The sequence below is a fragment of the Canis aureus genome, chromosome 1 (genome assembly GCF_053574225.1).
Source record: "Canis aureus isolate CA01 chromosome 1, VMU_Caureus_v.1.0, whole genome shotgun sequence".
NCBI lineage: Eukaryota > Metazoa > Chordata > Mammalia > Carnivora > Canidae > Canis > Canis aureus.
The window spans coordinates 94,040,223-94,060,789 of NC_135611.1; the positions used below are offsets into that span (position 1 = coordinate 94,040,223).

Genomic DNA, 20,567 nt, shown 5'->3' on the forward strand with positions numbered 1-20,567 from the left:
TCCCTACTTGGAGGAGGGAAACAGGTATCCAGATCCAGGAGGCACAGAGACCCCCCCCCCCCCCACTCCTCCAATTCAACCCAAGGAAGTCTACACCAAGACACAAGTAAATGGCAAAAAATATCAATAAAGAAAAAAAACCTGAAAGTAGTGGAGAAGATACTGACATAAGTGAGCTAGCAGTACCACAGTGGTGCTGCTGGAGCGTGAGCAGTTCCTGATGGAGCTGACTAGACTTTTCCAGAAGTGTGGGTCGTTGGACAGTGTGTTCATCACCCTGAAGAAGTAAGATGGTTGAACTAAACCCACTCCAAGGAAAGGTGCTGTAGAGAGCTTTGAGCCCTCAGACAAGTGTCTGTTAAGACCTACTGATGGGAAAAAGATCACTATGGTAAGCTCCAAAGAAGTGAACAAGTTTTGGATGGATACACATGTCCTATGGTATTAGAGGCTTTATCAGGCTTACTGGAACCTACTGAGAACTAACATGGATGGGCCGAAGAAGAGGGAGAAAAAAGTAGGAGTCAAAAGAGCAAAGCAGCACAGTGAAGGGCACCAGATATCCTGCTTTCCCCAGCTAACCTCTAAATTACTATTTTTCCTTTGGTTTTTACTTTCTGGCCACAAAAGTAGGTTTCTGGTTCCCCTATAATAACTTTTCATGCAAGATGAAGGTCATTTTGGGTGGAAGAAGGGCTGCATTGTTTACAGGATAGTTGTAAGAAGCCAAGTTTATTTTAGAATTGGCTGATTGGTCTGTGTTGCGTGGTTGTATATCTTGGGATTGTAAAGTCTCTGTAGCCATCTACGTGAAGAACGATGGATCATTAAACCTGTATTTATCCGCCAAAAAAACCAAAACAAAACAACCAATACCACAGAAATACAGACAGTTGTTAACGGAATATTATGAAAACCTATATGCCAATAAATTGGATAACCTAGGAGAAATGGATAAATTCCTAGAAACTTATAACTTACCAAAACCAAAGCAGGAAGAAATAGAAAATTTGAACAGACTAATTACCAGCAATGAAATTGAATCCATAATAAAAAAACTAACCCCACCCCCCCACACCGGAAAAAACGCCCAGGACCAGAGGACTTTACAGGCACATTCTGCCAAATATTTAGAGTTAATGCCTATTGTTGTCACACTATTCCAAAAAACAGAAGAGGCAGGAAAACTAAATTCATTCTGTGAGACCCGTATCACCTTGATTCCAAGACCAGATAAAGACATCACAAATAAATAAATAAATAAATAAAAAAGAACTATAGGCCAATATCTCTCATGAATATATATGCAAAAAATATTAGCAAACCAAGTCCAGCAATACATTGGAAAAATTATACCCTGTGTCTAAACAGGTTGCAAGGGTGGTAAAATTTTTACAGAACAGCCCGTGTGGTACATCACCTCAGTAAGAGAAAGGATAAAAACTGTATGATCATTTCAATAGAAAGCATTTGACAAAGTATAACATTCATTCATGATAAAAACTTTCTGTAAAATAGGTCTAGCGGGAACATACCTCAACATAATAAAGGCCTTTTATGAAAAACTCACAGCCAACATCATCTACAGTGGTGAAAAACAGTTTTTCCCTTTAGGTCAGGAATAAGACCAGGATGTCCACTCTCACCACTCTTATTTAGCATAGTACTGGAACACCTAGCCACTAGAAGTCCTAGCCATAGCAGTTAAACAACATAAAGAAATAAAAGGCACCCAGATTGGTAAGGAATGCCACCAAAAACTAGACGTCACCAAAAACTACTAGAACTGATAAATGAATTCAGTAAAGTTGCAGGACACAAAATCAATGTACAGAAATCTATTTCTATATGCTACTAATGTAGCAGCAGTAAGTGAAATTAAGAAAAATAAATCCGGGGATCCCTGGGTGGCTCAGCGGTTTAGTGCCTGCCTTTGGCCCAGGGTGCGATCCTGGAGTCCCAGTATCGAGTCTCGCGTCGGGCTCCCTGCATGGAGCCTGTTCCTCCTCTGCCTGTGTCTCTGCCTCTCTCTTTCTCTATCATAAATTAAAAAAAAAAGAAAAAAAAAATCCCATTTACAATTGTACCAAAACTAGCAAAATACCCAGAAATAAACTTACCCAAAGAGGTGAAGGGTCTGTACTCTGAAAACTAAAACACTGATGAAAGAAGTTGAAATGATGCAGAGAAAGCTATTTCATGTTAATGGATTAGAAGAATAAATATTGTTAAAATGTCTGTACTACCCAAAGCAATATGTAGATTTAATGCAATCCCAACCAACAGCATTTTTCACAGAACTGGAACAATTCTAAAATTTGTATGGAACCACAGAATAGCCAAAGCAATATTGAAAAAGAACAAAGCTAGAGGTATCCCTCTCCCAGATTTCAAACTATACTAGAAAGCCATAGTAATGAGAACAGTATGGTACTGGCATGAAAATAGACATATAGGTCAATGGAATAAAACAGAAAACCCAGAAATAAACAATAAACCCACAATTATATGTCAATTAATCTTTGACAAAGGAGGAAAGAAATACGATGGAAAGTGTCTTCAACAGATGGTGTTGGGAAAACTGGACAATTACACGCAAAAGAATGAAACTGAACTGCTTTTACTATACACAAAAGTGAACTGAAAATGGATTAAACATAAAATGGATTTTATGTTTTTTATGAAACCATAAAAATCCTTGAAAAGAGCACAAGCTGTAATTTTTCTGACATTAGCCATAGCAGCATTTTTCTATATATGTTTCCTGAAGCAAGGGAAATAAAAATAAACTATTGGGACTACCTCAAAATACAAAGCTTCTGCACAGCAAGGGAGATAGTCAATGAAACAAAAAGGCAACCTACTGAATGGGAGAAGATATTTGCAAATGAAATATCTGATGAGGGGTTAGTATCCAAAATATGTAAAGAACCAACCAACACCCCAAAATCAAATAACCCAGTTAAAAAATGGGAAGAAGACATGAACAGACATTTCTCCCAAGAAGGCATACAGACAGCCAATAGATGAACAGATGCTCAACATTACCTATCATCAGGGAAATGCAAATCAAAACTACAATGAGGTTATCACCTTACCTATCAGAATAGCTAAAAACAACACAAGAAACAGATGTTGGCAAAGGAACCCTCTACTTTATTGTTTTAACTTACTAAATTTATATGTAAATTGAAACAGCCACTGTGGAAAACAGTGACTATACCAGTTTGCATTCCCACCAACAACGTGCAGAGGTTCCCTTTTCTCCACATCCTTACCAACACTTACTTTTTGTCTTTTTGATAATAACCAGTCTCATAGGTGTGATGTAATATATGTGTTTTGCTTTGCATTTCCCTGATAACTAGTGGTGTTCTGTGTCTTTTCATGTTCCTGTTGGCTGTCTGAATGTCTTCTCTGGCAAATGTTTTTTCACAAAGAGCTTATAGCCTGTGTTTTCTTCTATTTTATGATTTCAGGTCTTACATTCAAGTTATTACCCCATTTTGAATTTATTTTTATATATGGTGTAAGATAGTGGTCCAGTTTCATTTATTTACATGTAGCTAATTAGTTTTCTCAGCACCAATTATTAAAGAAACTGTCTTTCTCCATTATATATTCTTGCCTTCTTTGTCATAGGCTAATTGACCCTATATGTGTGGGTTTATTTCTGGCCTGTTTTATTCCTTTTTTTTTTTTTAAGATTTTATTTATTTATTCATGAGACAGGCAGAGACATAGGCAGAGGGAGAAGCAGGCTCCATGCAGGAAGCCTGATGTGGGACTCAGTCCCGGTACTTTGGGATCACGCCTTGAGCCAAAGGCAGACGCTCAACTGCTGAGCCACCCAGGCATCCCTCTCTGTTTTGTTCCATTGATCTGTTTGTGTCTGTTTTCATACCACTACCATGCTGCTTTATTATAGCTTAGTAGTGTAATGTGAAACCTAGGAAAGTGATACCTCCAGCTTTGTTCTTCTTTCTCAAGATTTCTTTGGTTATTTGGGGGTCTTTTGTTGTTCCATATAAATTGGTAGGACTCTTTGTTCTAATTCTGTGAAAAATGCCTTTGGTATTATGATGAGGATTGCATTGAATCTGTAGATTCCTTTGGGTAATATGTACATTTTCACATTAATAATTCTTCCAACTTATGAACAAAACGTCTATTTTTGTTTTCAATTTCTTTCATCAATATATTACCCTTTTCAAGAACATAATCCTCATAAATTCAGGCTTTTCGAATTTAATCTCTTCGAATTCACTAACCTTAATTTATAGACTAGACAGGCATATGATACAACTTAGTGAATATTCCATGTGCCCTTGAAGAGGATCTACATTCCACATTTGTTGGGTAAAGTATGCTGTAAATGTTTAATTGGTTAGTGATGTTCAAGTCTTCAGAATTCTTATTTTTTATTTTTATTTTTTGAATTCTTATTTTTTTAATCTTTTATTTTTGTTAATTCCTACAGGAGTATTAAAGTTTCTAGGTATTATAGTTTTTTTTGCCTATATCTTTTTGCTTCCTGTGACATGAAACTATTATTACATGTGTATAAGAAGTCTAATATGTAAATATTTATTGTAGTTTCTTAATATCCTGTTTTAAGAGATGTCATGAAGATGATACTCCTTTTTTCCTTGAATTTTTTTTTATACGACTTTTTACATATTGTTCGGTTATCCAGCTTAAATTTATATCTTTGTATGGTATAAGTTGGAGATCAGGGTTTTTCTCCCTTATCATTTAACAGTCATTTGACTGAGAAACATTTATTAAAAAGGCCAACATTTCTTCACCAAAATGTAGTTGATACATCTAAGATAGGTTACCTTATGTGAGGATATTTTTTTCAACTTTATTTGTTCCTTTGGTCTGTTTTTCTGTACTTAAACGAATACCAACTTGACTGACTTACTCTGACTTCATAGTGAATCTTGATGTCTGGTAATGTAAATCCTCCAACTTAGCTCTTCTAGATTGTTTTGGCTCTTGTAATCCTTTGTTTTCCATGTAGATATTAATTTGTAAATTCCCGTAGCTGCTAAGATTTTAATTGAGACTGTGTTGAATCTATAGGTCAATTTAGAGAGAAGTTGATAATTGAATAATAGAGCTTTCCAATGTCTGGCCTTTATTTTTTCTAGCAATGTTGTATAGTTTTTATTCTTACAGGTATTTCTATAGACTTATTCCTCAATATTTACTCTTTGTTACTATTGTTAAGGATACTGTTTTTAATCTTGACTTTTTAAATTGTTTCTGGTATAAGGAAATCAAGTTTTGTATATTGATTTTGTGTGTACTATTCTTGCTAAATTCACTTAGTAATTATTAAATTTTTCTACATGTATAGTCATACCATCTGTGACTATGACATTTTTACTTTCTCCTAAATATTATACCTTTTATTTCCTTTTCTTGCTTTGTTGTGCTGACCAGGATGTCCACTAAAATGTTGAGTGGAAATCATGATTTTAGACATACTTACTAATTTTTTTAATTCAAGAAGAATGAGATCAGTATTTCACCACTAAGTATTTTAATTCAAGATCTTTCATAGTTTTTATCAGAATGAAGAAGTTTGCTTTTATAGCTAGTTTAGCTGAGAGTTTCTAATCACAAACCATTGTTGAATTTTATTGGAGTCAGTTTCTACATTTATTGAAGTGGTCATGTATTACTTTTCTCATATGTTCTAATAATGTGTTAAATTCTGTTGATTGATTTTTGAATGTTAAAATAACTTTGTATTTCTGTGACACATGAACCCAGTCCAGATTTGTTAGTCTTTTAAAATATTACTAGATTCAACTTGCTAGTATTTTATTATTTTTTTCATATTTGTTTATTAGAGATATTTACATATCATTTTTTTGTCACAACCTTATTTTGGCATATGTTTGTACTCTTAAAATATGTGGAGAAGTGTTTTCTAATTTCTGTTTACTGAAATAATTTGTGTAAGTTCTTTATTTTTTTTCTTGCCGATGTTTGGAGAAATTCACAAGTCAGTGGGCATTGAATTTTCTTTGTGGAAAAGTTTTAAGTTCTATATTCAATATTTTAGTAAATATTAAAATTTTGAAATTATCTTTGTTTTGATAAGGAATTTTCTGAGAGGAGACAAGTTTAACTTTAAACTTTTCTTCCTTTGTTTTGATAAGTTGTGTTTTTCAGAAAACATTCATTTTCTCAAAAGTTTCAAATTTATTGGAGGATATTTCTATATTAACATATTTTTAATATTGGGAGCTCTGGTAATGATGTTTACTTTCTAGTTCTTTGTATTGGTCATTTATGTTTTCTCTTTTTAAAAAATCAGTTATTTTTAGTGTTTTATCAATTTTATTAATGCTTTTTAAAAGCCAACTTTGTGTTTTTCTTTTTTCCTCACTGGTTTCTGCTCTTAAATATTTTTCCTTATGGCCCTTAGCTTAATTTGTTGTTCTTTTCCTAGTTTCTTGGTATGAAAACTCATCCTGTAATTTTGTTTAGTCTTTATTTCTTTTCTCACATAAAAATTTAAGACTAAATATCCTAGTAAATAAACACTTCTGCATTTCTTTCATATTTTTATCATTTAACTTAAAATATTTTCTGATTTCTTTTTTGCACTGTTGTTATTTAAAAGTATGTTGCTGGGGCACCTGGGTGACTCAGTTGGTTAAGCATCTGACTCTCGGTTTTAACTCAGGTCATGATCTCAGGGTCATGAGATCAAGCCTTGCATCCAGCTCTTTGTTCAGTGAGGAGTCTGCTTGATATTCTCTCTCTCCCTCTGCCCCTCCCCTGCCCTCTCTCAAATAAATAAATAAATCTTTAAAAAAATAAAAGTATGTCACTAAATTTCTGAATATATCTGGGGATTTTCTAATCATTTTTATCTTACTGATTTTTAATTAATTAATTAATATTATTTTTTAAAGATTTTATTTATTTATTCATGGAGACAGGGAGGCAGAGACACAGGCAGAGGGAGAAGCAGGCACCATACAGAGAGCCTGACATGGAACTCGATCCAGGGTCTCCAGGATCACGCCCCAGGCCGCAGGCGGCGCTAAACCGCTGTGCCACCGGGGCTGCCCTGATTTTTAATTTAATCCCATTGTGTTAAGAGAACATACTGTACAATAAGTGCATGTTATGATACTTTTATCAGTGTTCATAGTTTCCATAAGAAATTTTTAATTTAAGTGCCATCAATTCACATGCAGAACATTGTATTTTTCAATATATTTTTTCTTTTTGGTTGAAGTTATTGAGAATAGCATGAATTTACAGAATATTGAATATTACTGAGTATCATATGTCTTATTTTGCAATTAAATGTACTTCTTAATGAATTTTCATCAAATTGTGAAGACTGTTGATTTAGAGAATAAACAGACATAAAAGTCAGTCATTTTTATGTGATCTCAGTGTTGTTATTTCTTCAGTTTTTTAAGAATCACATAAACTAATCATAGTGTATACAACATTAAGTCAACATTATGAGTCTTAAATAGAAAAAATAGTTGATTTGCTTCATTGTTCATATTTTGAATATATTCCTTTAGTATTTGTTGACAATTGCTTTATGGTGTTGTCACATGTGGGTTTACTTTTAGGACTATTTCAGGTGATTTGAAAAGGATGTGTTAGTGTTCTCTTTTGGTTTAATTTTTCAGTGAGATATAGGAAGTGGAAAGAGTTGGAGTGGCAGTTCTGGTGATAGAGGAGAAAAGGTAAGGTGTGAGATAGTTGTTTAGGAAAATGGGAGAGTAGTTGGTATAAGGAAATAAAAGATTATAGATGAGCAGCACTAAAGGTCTATTTCCACTTAGAGTTCATGAATTTAAAGATAGACCAATCTTAGTGTTTTCATCAGCTATATTTTACATGTATAGGTGGAAGCTCTGAGTACTCAAGAGTTAAAATTTGAACTCTTTTAGAGTTTCTGTGTTATATTTGGTGTTTTGACTGTATTTTTATCTGTGTAAGTAAGTCTTTTTAAAACTTAACTTTTCTCCTCTCAGAAGATTCTTTTACTGTGAACCTAGGCATCTTTAACACCAATGAAATTTCTTTTTATTTTTAAATGTTTTTTTCTTGTCTATATTCTCTTTTTCTCATCTAGAGCTCTCAGAGTTAGACTTCCTACATTATTACCCCCTATTTTTTAGTTTTCTGCCCATATTTCTCTCTCTTAATCTAGGAAACCGAGAATTTGTCTTGAATTTGTCTTCCAAATTATTTGATCTCTTCAGTTGTATTCTGTGTTTTCATTGAATTGTTCTTATTATTTTGTAGTTCTCTACTTCTTTTTAATGATCCTCTAATGATGCTTTATGTTTTCAAAATATTCTGAATCTCTCTGAGGATGCCAAGGAGAATTTTTAAAAACACTCTCTTTCCTGTATTATCTTTGTTTCTTCTGGAGTCAGCGGTTTTGCTGATCATTTTTGCCCTCTTTTATGCTTTCTTCCTTTACCCCCAATATATGATGATCCTTTATTATCATGGCATATTTATGCTTTTTGTATGTGTTTGCATGTTTGCAGACAACTATTTTTAATGCTTGTTAATGCCTTATTTTGTGTATTTTGTTTTATTATTACTTTTTATTTTTATTTTAAAAGATTTTTATTTATTTATTCATGAGAGACACAGGCAGAGGGAGAAGCAGGCTCCTCACTGGGAGCCCGATGCAGGACTTGATCCCCGGACTGGGATCATGCACTGAGCCACCCAGGCATCCCTCTGTGTGTATTTTAGAGTTTTTTTATTTCTTCCATTCTGCTGACTGTCATCTGTTCCTGTCTACTTTTAATTTTTCGTCAGTTCTTTGAAGTTTCTGATTTTGCTGATAGCACTGTTTCTTACTTTTCCAAGCCCTGACTTTATTCACATATACGTTTTATTTTACTCTTTCCTATCCTTTTAACTTTTGTCCTCTTTTTCATATATTATGAATTTCACTGTACATTATTAATATGCTTTTAAAAACAATTGTTAATTGTCTCAAAGAATTTAAGGAAAGAAAAATAGAATGTTATAGTTACCTACATATTTACTATTTTTTGAGTTCTTCATTCCATTCTACAAATCTGATTTGCATCTGTAATCCAGAGAATTGTTTTTTTTTTTTTTTTTTATAGCATTTCTTAAAGTTTTTTTCTATTTTTTTTTGTGAGGTCTTTTCTCTCAGCATCCATTTATCTTAAAATGCATTTGTTTAGCCTGAATTTTAAATCTTTTTTTAAAAATTTTATTTATTTATGATAGTCACAGAGAGAGAGAGAGAGGCAGAAACATAGGCAGAGGGAGAAGCAGGCTCCATGCACCGGGAGCCCGATGTGGGACTCAATCCCGGGTCTCTAGGATTGTGCCCTGGGCCAAAGGCAGGCGCTAAACCACTGCGCCACCCAGGGATCCCCTGTTTAGCCTGAATTTTAAAGGCTATTTTTGTGGACTATAGAATTTTAGGGATAAACAGCTCCTTTTCCTTCCCAGCAGCCTATTGTAGTCTTCCAGCCTCCATTATATCTGAAGAGATGTCAGTTGTTAAGTCTTATCTTGGCTCTCCTGTATGTATGTGGCTACCTTTAAGATTTTCACTTTGATTTTTAGTAATTTGATTATGATATGACTAGCTATGGATTTTTATGAATTGGGGCTACACGAACTATTTGTATTCGTGGTTTGAAGTTCTCAAATTTAGAAAAAAATTTAGTGAATATTTTTCCAAATATTTCTTCTGTCTTGTTCACATGTGTAAGATTGCCCAATATTGTAGAGGTCATATGGTTTCTATGTCTTCATCCATTTATCTTTTAATGTAGATTCTTTTACATGTATATTATATAAACATATTTTATAAAATAAATTCCAATTGAGTTTGCTATCAGTCCATTTCTACATATTTTATCTCTTGACTCTACATCACGTTTCTTTTTTTTTTTTTAATTTTTATTTATTTATGATAGTCACAGAGAGAGAGAGAGAAAGGCAGAGACACAGGCAGAGGGAGAAGCAGGCTCCATGCACCAGGAGCCTGATGTGGGATTCGATCCCGGGTCTCCAGGATCGCGCCCTGGGCCAAAGGCAGGTGCCAAACCGCTGCGCCACCCAGGGATCCCACTTGTTTCTTTTATATTAAGTTTCAGTTGGTTGTTGTGTCTTGTGGATATCTTGTATAAACTCTGGATAGTGTGGATTTTAGTCTTCAAAGTGTAGAGTTTGTTCTAGCAGGTGGTTCACCTTGATATCCTGTGAAGGCTTGGTGTTAGGCTTTGTTAGAACTATCTAGTCTAGTTTGCCCTTCTTTTTGATATGTGGCTCTTATTCCTCAAATGTGGCTTTTCTGGAGTTGCAGTGAAAAGCCTGAGGTATTTACCAGTTCCTTCTGCACCCAAACTGATTCTCCAGCACCAGGTAGCTAATGAAATCTCTTCTTACATCTTTTAGATTTCCAGGTAATGCCTCTCCCTGGACTTTTTAGATTTTCATCCTATACATGAGAGTTCAAGAGTCAGCCTCTTGATTCTCGCTTTTTTCCCAGGAGTCTGCCTTCAATTTCTATCTGTTTAGCATCTCCAAAGTTTTTTCCTTGATTCTTCCAGCCAGTAAGACTACAGTCTTTTAAATAAGAGCTCTGTCCTCTTTTCCACTAATCACTTGGGCACTACAGAGACTTTTTAGTTCCCTCAGAATAAAAGATGGATAAATGTGGACCTCATTCAAAAATGTGTAAAGCAGCAGTCTTTATTCTCCTTCCATTTCATTATCAAAGGGCAGTCTTCATTAAGTGTTTTTCTTTCTGTCAAGGGTCACATCTCCTCCAGTTGCTGTCTGCTTTTGTTCACTTGCCAATGTCTTCAGTGTTTTTTAGGATAGTTTGTTCTGGAGTTTGTAATTGTTATTGTATGGGTTTGTATAGGATATCAAAAGCATCCAGATCAGGAAGGAGTAAATATGTGTGTGTACACACACACACACACACACACACACACACAGGAATATTATTCAGCCTTTAAAAAGGAATACGTATTATTTGCAACAGCATGGAAAAACCTCAGGGGCAAGTGAAGCAGTTGGGATGATAAATATTGTATGGTACCACTTATATTTGCAATTAAAAAAAAACTAACTAAAACAGATGGTAGAAAAGTCTTGCTGGGGGCTGGGATTTGGGGGAAATTGATTAAAGGCTACAGATTTCTTGCTTATAAGGTAGATAAGTTTTGAAGATCTATTATAATATGATGACTATAGTTGTGAACACTATATTGTATAATTGATATTTTCTAAGAGAATAGAAGTTAAACGTCCTCATTGGAAAAAAGTAGTTTCGGGAAGTGACGGAAGTGCTGACTCAATGATGGGTAATCATTTCACAATGTGAACAATGTATATCATCATGTTGTATACTCTAAGTATCTTACAGTTTTGTCAATTGTATCTCAATATAGTGGTAAAAATTTTTTTTTCAAATAAAGGCTACAACTTAAAAATCACTAAGGCCTCACTGAAAGATCTTCTAAAAGACACATTTCAGCAGAAAAAAGTTCAGAAGGAAAGCTAGGATCGACAACAAATTGACGAAATTTTTGCAGATTTGCCCCTTAATGGCTAAGAGTTCATTTTACATGACTTCCTATAATTAGGTAAAAAAGAGACCGTGTGATAATTACAAGAAATTTTTTTAAATTTTGTATTTTTGAAAACAAATTTCAGTTATTTAAATTTCTGTATCCAGTTGCAGGTGAACTTTAAAAATCTTGTGGTTCTGGGCAGCCCTGGTGGCCCAGCAGTTTGGTGCTGCCTTCGGCCCAGGGCATGATCCTGGAGATCCGGGATCGAGTCCCATGTTGGGCTCCCTGCGTGGAGCCTGCATCTTTCTCTGCCTGTGTCTCTGCCTCTTTCTCTCTCTGTGTCTGTCATGAATAAAAATAAAAATTAAAGTTAAAAAAAAATCTTGTGGTTTTAACAACTGCCTGTTTCTTGTTTCTCTACTCACTGGAAGTCCCCTGTTATACGAAGAACTAAATATTAACTCTAGTATTTTCTCTAGTATAGTAAGGTCCTTGAAGTTAGATACAGGTGAATTTCACCTTGCACTTCACTTAATCATCGTTTTTACCCCCTTTAATGTCTGTACTTGGTATAGTGCTTGGCACTCGGTAATTGCTGTATGTGTGTACTTGCTATTATTTTCTGCTTTTCCCTTTATATGACTCTGCTCATGTTATAAATGAGTACATCTGTGGGAAAGCTTGTCAGATTTTTAGGTCTTTCAAATGTCAATCTCATGTTTTAGATGCTAGCTAGATCTGGTGAATTGCCCTACTTCCATTTCTGAACAAAAATGTGTAAAGCAGCAGTCCTTATTCTCCTTCTGTTTCATTGTCAAAGGGCAGAGTCTTCATTTCCTTATTTCCATTAATGGTATTATAGATCTCTCAAACCTGGAATCCTCCCACCATCTTTTATTTCTGGCTTTAAAAACACTTTTTAAAAATTTGAATGTAGTTGACACAGTGTTGCATTAGTATCAGGTGTACAGCATAGTGATTTAGCATCTCTTATACCTTATGCTGTGCTCATCACAGGTCTGACCATCAACACTATTACACTATTGTACACTATCACAATATCACTGACTATATTCCCTGTGCTATGCCTTTTATTCTTGTGACTTCTTCATCCCATAACTGGACTCCCAGCTTCTCTGTATTCTGTTAGTTACCAGATTGCATGGATTCTTGCTGTTATATTACCATTCGTCATTCAACTGTTGTGGTTTCAGTTCAGGATCTTACTACTACCTAGACTATGGTGGTAGCTTTCTAACTGGTTTCATTTCAACTTCTTAATTCATCATTGACTGTAAGATAAAGTTTAAATTCTTTGATCTGATTTATTTTTAAGTAGGCTCCATGCCCAATGTGGGGCTTGAACTCACGACCCTGAGATTAAAAGTTGCATGTTCTACCGACTGAGCCAGTTGGATGCCCCTTAAATTCTTTGATCTGACATTCAGACTATTCTTAATACTATACCGTAGCAATTAGGATTACATTGATTTACAAATAATATGTTTGGTGGTAGATAGATGATTCTGGATATTGATTCAGATGCTTAAGTTTGCCCGGTGTTTTATTCTTTTCACATTTCCTTCCTAGTTGGCTTCATGGTTTGATTGTTTATTTATTTACTTATAGATTTTATTTATTCATTAGAGAGAGAGAGAGGCAGAGACACAGGTAGAGGGAGAAGCAGGCTCCACGCAGGGAGCCCGATGTGGGTCCCGATCACAGGACCCCAGGATCACGCCCTGGGCCGAAGGCAGGCTCCAAACCACTGAGCCACCCAGTGATCCCTTCTTCATGGTTTTAAAGTGACTGCCCTACCCTGTATTTATGTTTAGAGGCAGGTAAGAAGAAAGTGAAGGGGGAAAAGCAAAAAGGAAGCCAAGTCAGCTTCCTTTTAAGGACTGTTCCTGGAAGGTACCATCCAGCAACTTCCACTTAAATGTCATTTGTTGAAACTGGTTCAGGTGGTTATGCATCTGTGGGGAAATAACAGTTCTTTAGGGGTATGTTGCTCTCCCCGACAAAATTGGGCCCTATCAAACAAGAAGGAAAAATGTATTTTGAGTATGTAATTTCAGTCTTCCCACAAATATCTGTATTTTTAATTGTTTCCTAAATGGTATAACTTCTCAAATATTGTACTTCAGCCCAATAAATTAGAGTAGATCTTTTTACCTTCCTACTTCTCAGCACAGTTTTACTCTCCTGGAATGTTGTTCGTCTTTCATTCATATAAATCCAGTCTGTTGTACAGAATCAGTTTTAAATATGACCTCCTCTAATAAAACTCATCAGTTTAAATCCAGTTTGAAATGTTATTACCCCCTCCAGATACCAATAAGCAATTGTCATAGTAATTCATTTACTGAGAATTTATGTTACCCTGGATCTCTTATCCTATTGCCTGTTACTGATTTTGTTTATTTTGTTAATATTCCATATTTGTATTGTGTTTCCTCAGGTTGTAAGCTTCAGTTTTATGGTCCTTGTCCACAGGAAGCTTATAATCTCAGTATCTCTCACTGTGCTTTCTATATAGCAGTACATGATATTTACTCAGTTAATGAATTTTAACAAAGTCACTGCTTTCAGTGAAGCCTTCTTTGTATAGGAGGTGATACCTTATCATATCAGTATCACTTTCTTTTGTAACTTACTGTTTTTTCCTAACAGGCAAATGTTCTGAAAAGAACAAAAAAACAAAAAAACAAAAAACAAAAAAAACTCTGCATGGGAATGGCTTGCCTTACAATGACAGAAATGGAAGGAACATCCGAATCTCCTATACATCAGAATGGTGATATTCCTGGAAATGCTAATTCTGTGAAGCAAATAGACCCACTCCTACAGGTGTATCTTTATCATTCTCTTGAGAAAGCTGAAGAAGAATATCTGAAGTTTCCAACTGGGGAGTATGTTGCAGAAGAAATTTGTGTTGCTGCTTCTAAAGCTTGTGGTAAATATTTTAAAAAATCTTATTTTCTCTTTGTTAATAGGTCATCACTTCAATTATGCTACTCTAATACAATGTACATGTGTAATGTATTTTTTATTTTTTAAAAATATGTATGTGGCAGTGTGCTTTCAAAGGAAGAGCTACCAGAGCTTGGAGAGGTGCTTTCTGCCTGGTGCTGCTTCACATTGAGGGCTCTGCTGGGGCCCTGCAGGCACTGAGCTCCTTGGTTGCTCTGGGTGCAGCTCTCTCAGTCCTTGGTGCAACAGCTGGCCCCGCCAGAGGCTGCAGGCAGCAAACTTTGATGGAGTGTGTTGTTTCCGGCAGGGGAGAGTACACAGTTCCAGGGTGCATGGCTGCCTCCACCTAGATTTCTTTCTTTCTTTCTTTCTTTCTTTCTTTCTTTCTTTTCTTTCTTTTCTTTCTTTTCTTTCTTTTCTTTCTTTTCTTTCTTTTCTTTCTTTTCTTTCTTTTCTTTCTTTTCTTTCTTTTCTTTCTTTTCTTTCTTTTCTTTCTTTCTTTTCTTTCTTTTCTTTCTTTTCTTTCTTTTCTTTTCCTTCCTCCCTCCCTCCCTCCCTCCCTCCCTTCCTTTCTTTCTTAATTTTTAATTTATTTATGATAGTCACAGAGAGAGAGAGAGAGGCAGAGACATAGGCAGAGGGAGAAGCAGGCTCCATGCACCGGGAGCCCGACGTGGGATTCGATCCCGGGTCTCCAGGATCGCGCCCTGGGCCAAAGGCAGGCGCTAAACCGCTGCGCCACCCAGGGATCCCTCCACCTAGATTTCAAAGGATGGAGCCTCCCAAATCCATAGGGGCTAGGCAGCTGAGAGCCTTGGGGCCCACCTCTGGTAAAGCTACAAGGACGAAACATTTTGCCAGTGTGTCTTATAGGCAAGACCTCTGCCTCAGTGGGCCTGGAAAACAGATAGATTGTCCTGTCATAGAGGATCATTCTTGAGCCTTGGGTCTGATGGAATTTGCCCTGTTGAGTTTTTAGACTTGCTTGGGACCTGTCAGTCCTTTTTTTCTGCTCTTTTGGAGTAGAAATGTCTATCTTATGCCTGTCCTACCATTGTATTTTGGAAGCATCTAACTTGTTCGATTTCACAGATTCACAGCTGGAATGGTTTGCTTCCAGATGAATGGTACCTTGAGTCTCACCCAAGTATGATTTAGTTGCTATTCAGATGAATCTTTGAACTTCAGACTTTTGAATTGATGGCTGGAATGAGTTAGAATTTTGGGGGCTATTGGGATGGAGTGAAAAATATCTGAATTTTGGGGTTCCAAGGGCAAAAATTTTTATTTTTATTTATTTTTATTTTTTTAAAGATTTTATTTATTTATTTATTTATGAGAGACACACAGAGAGAGGCAGAGAGAGAAGCAGGCTCCGTGCAGGTAGCCCGATGTGGGACTCGATTCCAGGTCTCCAGGATCACGCCCTGGGCCAAAGGCAGGCACTTAACCACTGAGCCACCCAGGCGTCCCAAAATTTTTTATTTTTATTGTTAAGTCTTCACATCTACTTATCTTTATTCTCCAGTTTTTACTCTAGAAGTTATTTGGATTGCTTTTTCATAATTTCCATTTTCTCCTCATGTTCATGTTTTGCTCTGCCTTCTTTACAAAATGGAATATATTCTAGTACCTGATTTAACTTTCTTCATTGGTAATTCTATCATCTGTCATTTCTAGGTATCCTTCTACTGATTGATGTTTCTTCTGGTTATGGGTCATATTTTCCTGCTTTTTAAAATGCCTACAATTTTTTATTGGATGCTGGATATTGTAAATTTGTAATTTATAGTGTTATCTGCTGGATTTTGTTGTATTCTTTGAATAGTGATGGACTTTGTTCTGGCAGGTGGTTAGGTAATTGGTGGTTTACTTAGCTACTTTTGAGATCATCTTCTCCTTTTTATTCTTCCTTTTGTTAAATAATTCAGTATTTCTAGTATATTCACAGAGTTGTGCAATTCTCATGTCATTTTTCAGCACCACTGGAAAGAAACCTCTTATCCATTAGAATCATTTTCCATTTGTTCCTCAGCTCCCCTAACAACAAATCTACTTACATCTTTAAGAATTTACATTTTTGGAACATTTCATGTAAGTGAAATTATTCCATGTGTGTTTTTTGTGACAAGGAGTTGAATTCCTGAGTCATATGGTAACTGTGCTTAATCTTTTGTTCTTAACCTAACTACCACAATATTTTCAGGGCATCTACATCCTTTTACATTTCCACCAGCAGTGTGTGAAGGTCCCAGTTTTTCTACATCCTGATCAACACTTGTTATTACCTTTTTGATAATAGACATACTAGTCGATGTAAAGTGGTATCTCTCATGTGTATTTTTTTTGAAAAAGCTTTATTGATAAATGATTCACATATACATTTCATACTTTTAAAAAGTGTACATTTCAGTGGTTTTTACGATTACCAGTCAATTTTAGAACATTTTTTCACACCAAAAGAAACTGTGTGCTTATTGACTATCACTCTCAAACCCCCTCATCCCTCTCCAGCATTAGGCATGCCCTAATTTATGTTCTGTCTCAGTAAATTTGTCTGTCTAGATATTTCATATAATAGGGATATATAATATGTGGCCTTTTGTTGCTAGCTTGTAATTCCCACGCCCCTTTGGAAATCTTTAGTAAAAGATGAAAGATTTATGTAATCTAAAGAGAAATGCTAGAGTATTCTTAAAATTTTTGTGAAGTTCATCCATATTTGTACCATCTATCAGTACTTAATTCTTTTATGGCTGAATAATTTGCTATTGTATGGATAATGCCACATATTGTTTAACCATTGATCAGTTGATGGACATTTTAACTGTTTCAACCTTTGTCTATCATGCATAATGTTCCTGTGAACATTGTGTACAATGTGGACAGATGATTTCATTTGTGTATATACCCAGGGGTGGAGTTGTGGGTCAAATGGTAATTCTTTGTGAGAAACTAACCAGACTGTTTTCCAAAGAGGCTGGCTGCACCATTTTACATTCATACCAGTAGTGTGTCAGGGTTCTGATTATTCCACATCCCTAATAACACTTGTTATTATTATCCATTCAAATGGGTATAAAATGGTATCTTTTTTAGTTTTGAATTTTTCCCTCTGATTATCAATTCTTTTGAGTATCTTTGAACTGCTTATTGGCAATTTGTGTATCTTCTTTGGAGAAATATCTGTTCCTGTCCTTGTCTACTTTTTAAATTTTCTGTTTGTTGTTGTTACTGAGTTGTTAATAATTGTATTTTCTAGATATGGATTTCTTACAAATATATGATTTGGAAATCTTTTCTCCCATTTTGTATTTTATCTTTTCACTTTCTGGATCTGCTAGTGTCCTTTGAAGAAAGATTTTTAATTTTGATAAAACCTCGTTTATTTTTGTTTTTGTGTCCTGAGAATCCTTTACCAAATCTTAGTTCATGAAAAATTGTCCTTGCAGTTTCTTCTAGGAGTTTTATGGTTTTAGTTTTGCTGCACTTTGAGTTCATTTTTGCAGCTGGTTTGAGGTATAAAGGTCCAGTGTCATTTTTAGCATGTGAATATCCCTGTGTTACTGACTTCTACTTTGTGTTACTGACTTCACCTACTTTGTGTAGTGTTTATAAGTAAGGTTCATCTCTGTTGTACCATGTACTTAGTACATTGTTCTTTTGTGACTGAATGATACTCAGCTAAATAGTATCAAATACATGATACAACAGGGATGAAACATAAATATTATATGAAGTGTAAAGAGCTAGTAACAAATGGATATCTACGTGCACATCCCTGCACCCTTTGATGAAGAGGCTATGATTTCCCCACTCACTAGTCTCAGAACCCTTGTGAAAGTATCATTTGGCCATAAATGAGTGGATTTGTTTCTGGATTTTCAGTTGTTTTTCATTGGTCTATATGTCTTAATGCCAGTACCATACTCTTTGTATCACTATAGCTGTGTCGTGAGTTTATGTAATCAGAAAGTGTTAGTTTTCCAACTCATTCTTTTTCAAGATTGTTGTATTTTGTTAAGTCTCCTTTATTAGATTTTGTGTTATAGTTTTTGTATTGTTCTTTTAGGGTTACCCTAGATATCACAGTGTATACTTTTGACTTATCACAGTCTTAAGCTAGTATGTTAAAATTTTCTAAACAATTCAAGAACTTGACAGAACTTTAATTCCATTTTCCTCTCTTCATTTTTGGTGTTATTGTTATCATATGTTTTACTTCTGTAGATATCATTAACCCCACAAGGCACTTATATTACTGTTGCTTTAAATAGTCATTATTGTTTATAATTACCCTTTTCCTTGTTCTTCATTTTTTCCTATACTTCATGCTTCCATTTGTCATGATTTTCCTTCAGCCTAAAGAACTCCTTTTAGTATTTCTGCATTGCAGACCTGCTGGTGACAGATACCTTCAGCTTTTATTTATCTGAAAATGTCTTTTCTTTTTACTTTCTTTTTTGAATATTACAGAGTATAGAATTCTTGGCAGGCTTTCTTTCCCTTTGATTCAGTGCTTTTAAGATGTCATATTCATTCTTTGACTTCATGATTTTTGTTGAAAAGCTACCTATTAGTCTTTTACTCCTCCTTTGAAGGTAATATGTTTTTATGCTCTGGTTACTTTTAAGATTTTTCTTTCTGTCGTTCATCTGAAGCAGTTTGATTGTGGTGTACCTCTGTGTTATTTTGTCTTTATTTTGGTTCCAGCTCTTGGATCTTGCTGAATTTGTAGGTTAATGTCTGTTAGCTTGGCCATTCTTTCTTCAGTTACATGTAAATTAGATCTGATTAACATGTCTTAAATGCCTTTTATACTATCTTCAGTTCTTTCCATTCTGTTTTGTTTGTTTTTCTGTGCTTCAATTTGGGTATTTTTTTATTGACTTGTTTTGGTGTTAACCAATCCTATCTTCTATAGTATGTAGTATGCTGTGAAATCCATCTGTTGGTCCATGTTTTAGTACTATCTGGGAGGTTGTTAGAAATGCAGTATCTCAGGCCTCATCCCAGAATCAGTGAATAAGAAACTTTCTTATTCAACAAAACTATGCTTTTCAAACTTTTTAACAAAAACTCTGGAAGCCAAAAGACAGTCTCCATCCAGATTGTTATAATTATGAATGTTAAATTTTGAAAAATACTGATCTAGCTCATTCTAGCTCAGTTAGGGGAACAAAAAAAAAGCTATTTATATAGTTTATGACACCCAGTTAGGATATATTCTTGGGATCTTTACAGTTGAACCAACGTTATATGCCATATACTTTGCTAAGCATGTTATTTATATTATTGCATTTTATCTTTTCAAGGATAAAGTACTATGAACTCAGTTTCCTGTCCTTATTCTTTAGATGATGAAGTATAAACTTAGATTAAGTATCACAAGTTTACATAGCTAGTACATTTTATGAACTCTGCCTGCAATTACACAGAATAGCTAAATACTTATGTGCTTTCAGTTTATGCATTGCCTCTTCAGAAGCCTTTACTGAAGTCTTTTTCCTTCATTTGACTCTCTTGATAAATTATTTTACCTCTGTTAAAACCAGAGCTGAATAGAAGTTAAAATGATGAAAATGGATTTTACTTAATAAACTATTGTAATAGGGAAGATATTCCAGTATAAAAGTGAGTTTGACTCTGAATACAGCCTGAACAGAGAGGGTTTTATAGCCAAGGAGAAAGATTGGCAGGAGCATTAGTGAATGGAATTACTAAGAGTAGACATCAAGGGATCCCTGGGTGGCTCAGTGGTTCAGCGCCTCCCTTTGGCCCAGGGCGTGATCCTGGAGTTCGGCGTGGAGCCTGCTTCTCCCTCTGCCTGTCTCTCTCTCTCTCTCTCTCTGTCTGTCATGAATAAATAATAAATAAAATCTTAAAAAAAAAAGTAGACATCAAAATCTGGGGGGATTCTGGGTGAACTACTCTAAAATTATTTTTGCTGTTGGCAGGCCAAAGTGATCAGATATTGTCTGGTCGATAACAAGGGTGAGGAGTTTGATT

At 35.1% G+C, this 20,567-nt stretch overlaps 1 protein-coding gene across 4 annotated transcripts in view; it reads left to right on the top strand.

Moving 5' to 3' along the window:
* Nucleotides 1–20,567, top strand: part of JAK2 (Janus kinase 2) — a 117,893-nt gene that overhangs the window by 32,784 nt on the left and 64,542 nt on the right. For 2 of the 4 annotated variants that reach the window (XM_077909306.1, XM_077909297.1), the window contains one exon: nt 14,259–14,541. The exons of the other annotated variants lie outside the window; for them this stretch is intronic. In XM_077909306.1, the coding sequence (XP_077765432.1) occupies nt 14,316–14,541 (226 nt within the window). In that variant the 5' untranslated portion in view covers nt 14,259–14,315. The remainder of the gene's footprint in view (nt 1–14,258; nt 14,542–20,567) is intronic. 4 annotated transcript variants of the gene reach the window in all.